The sequence below is a fragment of the Antechinus flavipes genome, chromosome 1 (assembly GCF_016432865.1).
Source record: "Antechinus flavipes isolate AdamAnt ecotype Samford, QLD, Australia chromosome 1, AdamAnt_v2, whole genome shotgun sequence".
NCBI lineage: Eukaryota > Metazoa > Chordata > Mammalia > Dasyuromorphia > Dasyuridae > Antechinus > Antechinus flavipes.
Genome location: NC_067398.1, coordinates 333,354,868 through 333,367,467, shown reverse-complemented (window position 1 = coordinate 333,367,467; position 12,600 = coordinate 333,354,868). Strand labels below are relative to the sequence as shown.

General features: G+C 41.3%; 1 protein-coding gene across 2 annotated transcripts; it reads right to left on the bottom strand.

The window, feature by feature from the left end:
- Positions 1-7,268: 7,268 nt before the first annotated feature.
- Positions 7,269-10,922, bottom strand: C1H16orf90 (chromosome 1 C16orf90 homolog). 2 transcript variants are annotated; one of them, XM_051993295.1, is made up of 3 exons: positions 10,348-10,547; positions 9,276-9,635; positions 7,269-7,815 (listed from the first exon to the last, which is right to left on the bottom strand). In XM_051993295.1, exons 1-3 carry the CDS (start codon positions 10,391-10,393, stop codon positions 7,658-7,660), a joined length of 564 nt encoding a protein of 187 aa, XP_051849255.1. In that variant the 5' UTR covers positions 10,394-10,547; the 3' UTR covers positions 7,269-7,657. The 2 variants fall into 2 exon arrangements, 1 of the variants encoding a protein (XP_051849255.1); XR_007953155.1 differs by lacking the exon at positions 9,276-9,635 and having other exon boundaries at positions 7,717-7,815; positions 10,348-10,922.
- Between the last annotated feature and the right edge of the window lie 1,678 nt (positions 10,923-12,600).

Sequence of the window (12,600 nt, the reverse complement as noted above, 5' to 3'; positions counted from 1 at the left end):
GCGTCCTAGATTGTGGAAGCAATGGAAATTGCTTTCTCTATTGTGCATAATTCCTATTTTGGAGAGGTTGAAAAGGGTGTGATAAACACAGAAAATGTTTAGCTCTCCATTTTGCTGGTCATGTACAGTTATTAATCTTTCAGTGTGTCAATATCCTTATCTGTCCAACAGGATGCTAGTTGTAAAGATCTAGCAAAATGATGGCTGTGTTGGTGCTTTGGAAAGTTAGGAGCTATATATGTTATTTTTAATTTTCTAGGTTGTCTTTGAAGATTTCGTCCAGTTCTAACATTCTATGTTGTAAGGTTCTTTACAAGTATGATGTTTTATTATTCTAGGGAACAGCTCCCAAATGTTGGTGAATAATTCACATTGGTATGTGAAAGAGGTATAATCAGGTTATTTTTCAGGCTTGTTCAATGTGTCATCCAGATTATAGGGGTCCAGGTGCCAGGGGACAATTATTTGGCAAGTGTTAACTTGCCCAAGGTGGAGTTTATGATGTGCTAAAGCAAATTAGGCCTTGTCATTAAAGAGGCAGGCTTCACTGCCCCACTAAATGGTTCAGATTTTTTAGGGTTTCTGGGAGTACCAGAAGCCAAACTTGAATTTTCCCACATGGATATAACTCATCTGGGGCTCCAGCATCCTCAGTATTCTAACCAAAGGAATTATGTATCAAAGTTGGACTGGAATCCAGGTATTCTGCATACTGGTTTTTATTTACTTAAAACAAGAAAAACATGTTCTGATTCATTGAGATTTGCAGTTTCAAGGTACAAGCCTCCTTTTCTTTTTTTACATTGATATGGAAATGCTTATTTACTATTAACTAATTTGGAATCCAGGTATTCTGACTCCAATAAAGCAATTGTTCTATTATATCACATTACTTTTAATTACCCTGTTTCTGTTCATGACTGACAGATTAATTAGAAGAGAGCAATCTCAGGTGAGCCATGATGATGTTCTATAGTAGTTTCATGGGACTTGAACCCAGGTAAGAAGTATGGCTTCTATACAAACAACCTCTGCAGAGTTAAGGGACACTGCAGTCAACCTTAAGCATACAATGGAGATATGGTTGTGCCCTATCACTCTATTGTCAGGCTACTGGACCCAAATGGCTTTGGAAGAGCAAGTGAGGCAGGTGACCTTGCACAGCCCTCCCTCACTTGCATGTCACAGTATCATTTCCTTATATCATGGTCCTCTTCAGGAAGAAAGGACAATCAATCACTATATGATCATCTGCCTGGGGATCCTTGCTCAGTAAAGAAATTTTAGTGTCATGGACCAAAACTCGTAGACTTGGTAGTTTATACTAAACATGATCTACATTTGGTAACCACTTCAACTAAACCTTGGAAACTTGCAAGAGGAAGAAACTTTCTATTCTTACTGATAATGTTTATTGGGCACTTGGACTCATTACTCCTGGGACTTGGATTTGTGGGGAAAATGGAAAAGGGAAATGGCAAGCCAGAGAACAAACTTTGCCAGCTGTCCTTTTTCTTCCCTTTAAATGAAAGAATAAATGGAAAGCTGATGTCAGAGACCTGAAGACTTCAAATTTAACTCTTCCTTCTGACAAGTAACACAGTGAGTCAGGCAACTCCCCATGTTACTGGATTATTGGGACATTACTCTTTTCTGCAAGTGATGAAGTTTCTACTTCAGGGAATTCCCCACATCAATGAAAACACAATTCTGAACCAATCTATTTTTTTAAACTTAATTTTTTTCAATTAGCCAAAATCGGCTGTCTCTCACTCTGTCTCTTCCCCTTATTGAAAAAGAAAAATTAAGCTCTGTATAGTTAACACATTCTCACATTGGCTATATATGTGAATAAACACCTATATATATCATATATCATGTGCTTACAAATAAACTTTTGTATTACACACATGTACATATACATATGCCTCAATCTGCATTGAATCTTTCCCTCCTTAGGAGGTGTGTAGTATATATTTCCTTATGAATCTTCTGGAATAAGAATTATGGACCAATCACTTCAAATATTATTCCAAGTATCCCCTGCATTGTTTTAACCACTGAAGATATTTAATTTTGGCTTACATAAATTCACTGAATTTGATATTTTTATTTCTAGAAGTTATATTTTTGAAAATTGACATTCTCCCAGCACAGGATTTTACTCAAAAATTTTGGTCAAGTATTTGATATGCAATCATAAATTATATTAGTAATTTATAAAATATTATATATTATAAATTATATTAATAGAAATGTAATGTCCTGATTGAGGGCTATAGTTCTCTTGTCCTAATCAGACCACATCTGCAATATTGTGTCCAATCTGCAGCACATCTAGAAAAGGGTAACCATGCAATGAAGATTCAATATTATGACTTAAAAGTTTAAAATGTGTTTGCTCCTTCAACTGTGCCTTGAATACTCTCAAGCTGATGTATGGGCAAGAAGCTCTGCGGCTAGCTATGGCCAGTGAGTGGGGAAAAGGTAAAAAAAAAAAAGCCCCTGGCTCCCTTCAAGAAGTAAACCAACTGGATTCTGTAAAACTGCTGGCACCTGCTTTAACTGAATTCTCTCAAATACAGGTCATCCACAGGTCCACTTATGAAAAGTCTTGTCTGATTTGCATATGCATATTTGTCTCTAGGGGTGTCAATCTCTTGTAATAGGATAACATGGTGTAAATATCTCAATACATCAACAATTCATTATGTATGATTATATTGAGGGACTACATCTCAATAAACTGAAGTGGGGGAGGATCAAATTCTTCCTAATACAGTGGAAGTACCCAGATATGACTGATTTGGAAAAGACTTAGGGGGTGGGTATATTTTGGCTATTTTCAAATATCTATTATGTGGATGAGGAATTTGACTTGATCCTCTTACCTCTTGACTCAGAAGGCAAAACTAGAACCAGTGAATGGAAGTTACAGGGATATATATTTTTGATTTAGCGTAATCTGCTAAACAGGAAAAGGAAAAAACTTTTTTCACTCTCCTTCCTCCTCTTCCTTTCCCTCCCTCCCTTTCCCCCTTCCCCATTTCTTTCCCCTCTCTGTAAATTAATGGCTATTGACCTAGAACTTTGATTTTTGATTCCTGGCAAAATTATAGAATGGTGATTAATGAATATCTATTAAAAGCCGTGCCCACAGTGTTTCATAAATAGGTCATACTAGTTGACAAAATTGTTGCACCATTTCCAGGATGCCTACTCTTTTTAATGGAGTAGGAGAGAGTACTAAATACTTCAGAGGTAAATATTTGGGTTGAGCAGAAATATTATTTCAAGGAATATTTTTATTCTCAATATACTTGAAAATAAAATTTTCCCCCTTACAAGTAACAGGTGGTTATGCCAGGTGATTTTTCTTTTTGACACAGTTATCTTGACTGGTAGGTCAATGGATTACTGTAGATAAAATTTAGTCAGATTTTATTGAAGTACTGGATCTTCCCTCATGGGAAGTCAGAGGTATATAGGCTGGGCATTTGAAACAGGTTGGTTTGCCAGATCTAAATAGCCATTAAAATTTGATAAAAAGGTGGTTTTCAATGGAATTGTCCCAGGGATCTGCCACTTAGCACTATGACCTTTCTAACGTTTTAAAAAATTACTTCAATAAAGGAATAGAAAACAAACCTAAAATTTATAAATGATATAAAACTGGGATAGCATAAGTGGAGGATAAAATGATCCATAAAGATCACAATGATCTAAAAATCAAACAAGATGACAGAAATACATTACACTTAGGTTAAAAGAAATCAATTGTATGTGTGAGTTCCTTTCATGTGTTCTGTATTATAAACTGATCTACTTGTTCACCAAACTTGAGATTCTATCTCTTGCCTCTAACTTCTGGCAGGCTATTCCTCCATTCCTGAAATGATTTGTAAATAGTATTTCTATCTCTTAGAATCTTGAGCTCCTTCAAGGCTCAGCTCAGGTCCAAATCCTCCAGAAAATTTTTCTTGATCTTCTTGATAATTAGTGCCCTCTCTTCAAATGTCATATGTTTCCATGGATCCCTAAGGAGAATGCCGGGACTTTTTGTTTTGAACAGGATGTTACCTTTGAAAAAAACATCAGAAGGAAAGATCCATAGGAGAATCCATTCAAAAATTTTTGTTAACATAAAACCTAAAAAGTACAGAAATCATGCCTGATGAAAGTCATTTGCAAGAATTTAAAATACTATCCTGAGGACATAGGGGAGACAAGATAGCTGTTTTCAAGCATTTAACTGTCAGCTGTAAATAGTTTTGAACTTACTGTTTGAAGTGAAGTTTGCCCACCCCCAGGGCAAAATTTGCAGTAGAAGTTTTTAAGATTAAAATTTTGGTTTAATACAGGGAAAAACTTGTTAAAGTTATCTAAAAGTGGAATGTACTGTTTAGGTAGTGATGGATTTCCTTTCATATTATCAAGCAAAGGCGGGATGACCATTTGTTAACTGTTTCCAACTAGATTCTTATCCAATCTGAGGCTCTGTGGTTAAGAATTTTCTAATAAGACCTGTCTAGAACTTTCCAACAATGAAACAGGCCTTCCTTGTGAGGTGTCAGATTCATCAGCACTGGGGATACTTGTAACTCTAACTTACAGAATTATCGTGAACTTCATGTGAGCTCATTTGTGTAAAGCCTTTACAAACTTTACAATTTCCTACAAAATAGTGAAACTAAGATGATAGCATTTATATAAGACTTTAAAGTTTGCAAAGCACCTATATTTATCTTCACAACAAACATGTGAGGTGTTATTATCCCTATTTTACAGATGAGGATCCTGAGGCAGAGGGTGACCCCCAACTCCTCCAAGTTATCTCTTAACTTCACTTTATCCACTGCCAATACCTAGCTGCCTCAATTTCTTGGGATTTAGTGGAGAAGGTTGCCACTTAGTGATTAATCTCATACTAGATAACCTTGAAATTCCCTATTAAAAGATTCTATGATTTTAAGCTCTCCAGGTATACCACAAACTTCGTTAAGTCATTCACTTGCAGGTTGCCACTTAGTAATCTCATACTAGATAACCTTGAAATTCCCTAATAATTAAAAGATTCTATGATTTTAAGATCTCCAGGTATATCACAAACTTCTTTAGTTGTGCACTTGCAATCTAAGAAAAGTTTGTAATTGTGTAGGAGTGAATCTTTGGAGGGTATAAGGCTGTCAATTTTGTAGAGTGCCAATCTGATCAATATGTGTTCTGTTTAAATCCTACTTAATTTTTACTATTTTACTAAAGAGTTGGAAATACTAAGAATCCTCCTGCCCACCCTGGTACACCATCCCTGTTGCTCCCAAAGTCTTGTGTTTCTCAGGCCCCATTTAAAAAAAATGCTTTATTGATGCTTTTAAAAAAGTTCCACTTCCCAATAACTTTCCCCCTCTACCCTCAATAGATCCCTCCCTTTTATCAGCTAATTACAATTAAGCAAAACAAATCAACACATTGACCCTGCTTCACAATGGATCATTAATTCTGTACCTTGACTCAACCATACTCACTTGCCAAGGTCAGTCCCTAGTTGCCTTTCCTTTCTGGAAAGTATATTTTTGGATGCTTGCCAAGATTTCTTTGGGGAAATGGTCTGAGACAAGAGTTTTAACTCCTTGAGAGCAGGAATTTTTCCTCTTTTCATCTTTCCATCCATATCACCTAGCACTGTGCTTAGCATATAAGAGGCACTATCACATTTCTCTAAAGCATACATTTCAGTACCATAGAGGCGCACCATGGTATGATGAGAGCAAAGCCCTGGCTTTAAATTCTAATTCTGCTTCTGGTACCAAAGCTGAGTCACTTTTTTTAGACCTCCCACAGCTTTCTTTTCGGTACAATGAGGGGTCTGGACTCATTTATCTCCAAGTTCCCTTCCAGCTTTGATGTTCTATGGCGGCTTTGAGAGGTTTCAGCTTCCCCTCTACCCTGATCTCTCATCATTGGGCTTCCCCAGAGGGCAGCAGAACCTATCTATTAAAAGTGACAGGTACCTGAGCCAACAAGCTCCTGGTCCTTTCCTTTCTCCTAACACCTTGCAGGAAAGACTCTGGGGCTTGACTGATGGGGGAAGGGCCTCCTGCTTTTGATTCTGGCCACCATCCCTGCCTCTCCAATTTCTATTAACTGGAGAGAATTTTCACCAGGTAGGGGAATCCAAGTAGAGACCCAGGGAAATGAGAGGAAAGAGCTAAAACAGTAGCTCTAATGATGGAACTTATCTGGGGGAGATATTTGGGGACAGAGGAACCTGATACTGCATGGGTTGCTACAAATTCCACCCCATTCAGCTCTCCCTGGCAGGAAGACTAACTTCCCAGATGGCCCATTGAGTACTACTCCGACTATCCCACCTCACTCAAACAGCTCTTTAGAGAGTCTGGTGCCCAGCAGGTCATCCATGTTGGTAGGGTAGAGTTGGAGAGACATGAGGACACCCCATATATCCTTGTTCACAGAAGCTGTTGAGTAGCCCCAATTAAGGAGGGTAGAATTCCAGAGAGGAGTAAGCCCCAAGTCCTTTTAACTTGACCCTTTTTCTGAGCAGATGAAGTGCTGGCATATGACGCCTGTATGCATCACCTCCTGTCAGGAAGAGAGATGCAAGGATACCACAAACCCCAGCTTGAAGCCCACACAAAGGGCCCAGCGGGCAATCCTTCCCTTCCCTCAGTCCTGGTCTTTTCTGTCCTTCCCAGCTTTCCCCACCTCCCCACCCTTACACAGCTTGCCTGGTGCTAAGCAATGTGGCTAATGAAGAGGTTACAGAAGCTTTTCCCTTTCTCATTCCCAGAAGCTTCTTCCTATTAGGGATCAATGGAAGCCGGAGCCCCGGGGTTTGACTAACCAACTGGAGCCAGGCCTGAGAGAACGTGAGAACTGCGGAAGGCTGAGTTAAGAGCTAGAAGGGACCTTGAAGACTACTTAGTACAAATCCCTCATTTTACAGTTAAGAAAACTGAGGTGGAACACTAAAGGGTAGACTTACTCTGGGGTCCCACAGGAGCTGTCAGAAATGGGATTTCAACCCAGGTCTTCCTAACTCCACATCTCCTACTCTATCCACTACCAGATGTTGTTTCTTTAATGGATTAATATGTGGGTAGAAGTGGGATTGGAGACCATTAGAAAAGAAAGGGGTGACCCTGACCTCAATACCAAAGCCCCCGACATTCATTAATCATCTCCCTGGGCCTTCTGGGAAAGTCCTTTTGAAAACCTGGGCAGGAGGCAGGGGCCTAGAGGCAGACTTGAGGATGGACAGACCTCTCCCTTTATTCAGATGTAGGACCTGCTGGTACCCAGGCCTGCTTGACTGGGATTATCTGCCTTCGACACCATCTCCGAGGCAATAGAGTATGTAGTGCATGCCCGGTCTGCTTGGACCACTGCCCCTGCTTCTCCTTTTTCCGACCCTCAGGCGGGAACCTCTTTCCTCTCCTTTCACTTCCCTGAGACCCAAGTCGGACTCCCCTCCGAGGGAACTTCCTCAGCTGTCTTGGCATCTTGGAGGGCTGCTTGCCAGGGGGAACTTGGAGAGTGTGGAGGGAGGCTGTTCTCCCAGGGACCTGTAGCTTCAGGCCATTCCCTCCTCCTGCCGCCAGAGCTGGGGGAACCAGCCCTGCTGCTTGGGACTGCCCTATGGCCTCTCCTGGGCCCCGGGCCGGGTCCTCTTGCACATGGGACATGTTGACTCCTCTAAGGATCCCCAAGACCTCTTGGGCCTGAAGCCTGAGCCCTCGGGTGGCCGGGGCTGGGAGAGGGCACCCTTGGTTGGGTCGGTGCTGGAGCTGGAAGCTGAGGAAAAGGGGAAAGAAACAAGTCAATGATGAAAATATGTAGGGATGGAAGTGTGTGAGAGAACAGGGACACATAGTTCGGGCCTGTGACTCCCCTTGTAGATCATCAGACAAACCCAATATTCCATATAAATGTTTTCTGTGCTCTTCTCCAGAAGAGCTTTAGAAGATGGGTAAATGTACTTCAAAATTGGGATAACTTAAGGGATGAGCTGAGTTCCAGAGAAGCTAAGGGGCTTGGTCAAGAGACTTTTCACTCCCAAGCCAAGGCTTTTTTGTCTCTGCCACAATGTTTCCTTAACTAATCTGCACAAGATCTAACTAGGGTCTAAGAAAAAATGATGGGTCTCTCAGACTTAGATCTGCTCAAGCTAGGAGTGGAAGTCACAAGGAGATGATCTTGGGGGAAAAAGGCCTGGGGTTCTTGGGTTATCTACTGAGAGGATAAGGAAGGTTATAAAAAGCTTAGGGAAGAGGATTTAAACATAATTAGCCACCTTTAGTTACTCACCTACAGAGCCCAAACACACACATAGCCCTAGCTAGCTACTCATCCACAGACTATATACCACCAGTACCCCTACATATTCTTATACACTTCCTGTGACATATATGCATATTAGTATTTGTAATTACAAATTATATATAATACACATGTTGCATATGTATAATATGTAGCAGAAACTTGCTACAATATATATATGATATGAGTTTACATACAATAAACACATGCATTATAATATATATCCTGTGCTTCACATGCCTAAATATATATATGCAACTACCACAAATTATCCCCATATTCAGCTCCAGCTAATTCTTCACATAGACTCACTTATCTCCCACCATCTCCACATCTCTCCCTACCACGTATATCTTCATCCACTTGCCCAAATACACAGTCACATCCAGTCAAATACATACATACGTCCAGGTACAACATGTATCCAGCCATCCCCATATAACCTGATGAGACTCTCTTCAAGAACTAATCTGCGAAGCCTGTACATCCAGCAACATCCATACCCATCCCCTTGCCACCCCCCAGCACCCTGTCAATATGCATGCCCTGCCCCTACAAAATTACTCCCTCCTCTCTGTTCCCCTTTGAGCCATGCGATCAGAGACACGCAAGAGGATGTTTCTGCTCCCTGATCTGACTGGTCTAGATGGAGCAGGAGAATGGGCAAGAGGGATAGTAGTTGGACTTACCAATACTTGAGCTGCACAGACTTCAGTGAATCCTTGCTAATCCTTGTCTTTTGAGATTCTACCCCCAATACTGCCAGTTTTCCAAACTGTGCCACTGGAGCAGCTTTATGATGAGAAGACACCCACCCTCCTTAAGCCTCACCTTTAACACCCTGTTCCCTGGGATTGCTCCTATGTTGGCTGGGCTAGGGAACCCTTCCTGCTCTCCTGGAATTCTGTTCCTGGCCCTGTTGTGGGCATCCTCACCTGTACTCCCTAGGTTCTCCCTGGGTGATTGGGGACCTGGTGAATCCAGGGGGTGGTTGGTAGAGCTCAGAGGGCCAGGAAGATCGAGGGCCCACGCCCCGCCCTTGGGCAGGGGCCCCACCCTTGGGAGGCAGCCCCCTGCCATTAGCCTCCCCAGCCAGTGGCTCTCGCACTGGCCGGCAGGTTGCATGCTGCTGGGCAGATAGAGTGCCAGGCTCCGAAGGTGACGAAGACGGAAGTTCTTGGGCTTGCTGCCCGGTGGGCTGGGGCACTGCTGCCTCCGGGCCCCCAGACCCCCCTCGTAGATGTTGGGGGGAGTGTCGGCGCTGCCTGGGCAGCCCAAAGTCAGGCTCACTGCATCTATGGTGAAAACACAGACACTCTTACCCAGGGGAACCAGCCAACTTTCTCTTCTGGCTAATGCCCCGGGCCCCCCTTTTTTCCTTCTGTTTAGGGCTCAATTTATATAAACCTAAATTCATTATTCTTCTGCTAGGCCTCAGGATTTCTTCTGTCAACTGGGGTCATTCACCTCTATATGGGTAACTAAATCCTACCTCCATCTTCAAAGAGCTTTGAGGATAAAGAGAATAAAGACCATTGGTAACAGGATGGCTTGAGCCCTTCAGAGGCCAGGGGTTCAAGTCTTTGCTCACCACTTAAAGGTCAATTCAAACTGGAAAGAGTTCTCTTTGGAACTACAAGACAGTGGACAGCTACTGGGGACAAAATCCCTGGGGGATAGTCTTCTTGAAGCTTTGTGCTTTCCATTCCATTCCATCCTTTCCCATCTTAGAGATGGATGTGGTTTGGGAGCATCATTCCTTTGGTACCAGTTTAGAGGTCCAGAAACCGATCCAGAAAGAAGTGATTTGACCAAGACCACACAACCTCTAAGCCACCAGAATACTCTCATCTCTCGATAAGTAGCCTAACCTTCAGCATAGGTGGGCTTGCATCTAGCACCATTTATTATGTTGATGGCCCTGGAGGATGGGAACATTTTCTCTTTTCTAACTCTTCTGATCATCTTCCCCTTTCCCAGCCTTCTATAGTCTTCCCACTACAATACCTTCTCTTATTCGCAGCTCAGAGAAAGCACAGACCAAAGCCTCCATTGAGGTCCAGTGTGGCTAGCTGGAGAAGCTGCCAGGGCTCCAACACCTTGGGTCCTCTCAAAATATCCTGGCCTAAAGTCTGGAGCTGCATGGCAACCTTGCTGAACAGCTTTGTGATGTCATAACTGGGAACAGCATGCTTTCTTCCTGTGGCAGCCAGGGAGGGCCAGGGAGAGGACAAGGCAATGGAAATGTTAACTGAGTACCTCTGCCGCCAGACTTACCTTCACTGACCCAAGCTTAGACTCGATCTAGACGTACCACCACAACAGAGGATGTCTAGTCCCAAAGACAAAAAACACTGATAGATATTTAGTTTGTGATTATGACTATGGACATCAGGAGATTTAGAGCTGGAAGAAATTTTAAAGATCATCTAGTCCAATCCCCTCATTTACAAACGAGGAAACTGATTTTAAATCACCTTAAAAGTGACTTTTAAGTGGTGAGAGATCCAGAACTAGAATTTGAATCCAGGTTCCAAAGCCACTGTTTTTTCTACTAACTATCATGCTAACTAGCTGGGTAATTATAGGTAAGTCATGCTTTCCCTCTAGCCTCAGTTTTCTTATTTGTAAAATAGGGCTAATAAACCTATTCTCTCTTATACTTGACATTTCTTCAACTGTAGATATAGACAATTGCCTTATTTATCGATCCCTTCCTATCTTGATATTCCTTCTCCAGTCACTTACTAGCTTAGTGACCCTGGAAGAATATTTTAATCTTTCTGGGTTTCAGTTCCCTCATCTGAGCTAGCTGAATAAACTCTTAAGGTACTTGCCTCCCATGACTGTGGTCATCTTTTAGGCAAACTCACCCTAATTTCCCTAGAAAGAATTTTAGAATTTTAGCATTTAGAGTTGGAATGGATTGTAGATGTCATCTAGTTCAAGTCCTTAATTTTATAGGTGGGAGGCAACTGAGAATCAGATCTATTGGGCAACATGCCCCAGATCATGTAAGCAATAGGTAGTAAGTCAGGATTTGAATCCAGGTCAACTTCTTTAAAATCCAATGTCTGTCCCATTCCATCATGCTTGTGTCCCTACTGAGTCTTTTCTTTTCCATGTTAAATATTCTTGTTACCTTCAATTGATCCACATACTGCATAGTTTCAAGCTCCTTCACTTTCCTCTGTAGTAGTCCCAGATTATTAATGTTTTTCTAGAAAAGGAGCCAAGAGAAAGAGGAAGAAGTAGAAGTGAGAGTAAGGTGTTTCTCTCTAGATGCCAAAGGGATGATCCAGGAAGCCCAGAGCCTTCTGCCTAGATCTCTGATTTTCTTAGAAGAGTTAGGGTGGCACCCAGTAATCTCCACTCCATTTTCCCCATGCCTCCCCAAATCACCTTGTATTGCTTGTATATAGATTTAGAGCTGGATGTTGTATCCTACTCAACCTAAGGAAAATATAAACTCATTGAAGATCTGGCAGGAACTTTTCTTTTTGGTTTTGTTTTCTTAGCATCTAAATTATTTAAAACATAATAATGGTAAATAATTGAATGCTGCAAATGGTGAGCCCCCACTTAAAAAAAAAAACAACCCAAGAGGAAAACCCACATAATATATGGAGATGTTAAATTAAGGGGGAAAAAGATGGTATTCAGTTAGAGCTGTAAATCACTAAACATATTCTTCTTTAGGCACTTTTGTTCTGCTCTGAATGCTCTCTTTCCTCCTTCTCACCTATTCAAGTCCCTCTCTCTCCTCCAAAGCTTAGTTCAAAATACATAACCTTTTCCCATGCTGCTGCCAGAAACTAAATAGTACACTCCTATCATTTTCCCTCTAGCGAATGACATTAAATGCTCAATTCTTAAATAGAGCTGAAGCATATGGCTTTTCAGTTTGAGTTTTTGAAGCCTACTATCCTCCTATTGCAACTATTAACGTTTTTCTCAAATTTGGAAAGAGGTTTGTTTAAATCAGAAAGAATTTTTTGTTTTTTCTCTTGTCACTGCATTCCTGCTGTGAATGATTCAGAAGTAAATTGCTTAGGTGAATTAGCAGCAAAGTCACCTACAGGATTTAGAATAGACTGAATTTGCAATCTCTTAAGAAATCACATTTGATAATGGCAAAGTTTTATCTGGCAACGTAAAGTATCCATACATTTATAAAGTTGCAGTTTTCAAGAGATGCGTATTTTGGAAAGTTATAGGCCTTTAATCAAAGTCCAAAGGCAGAATGGGGAAATATAATTA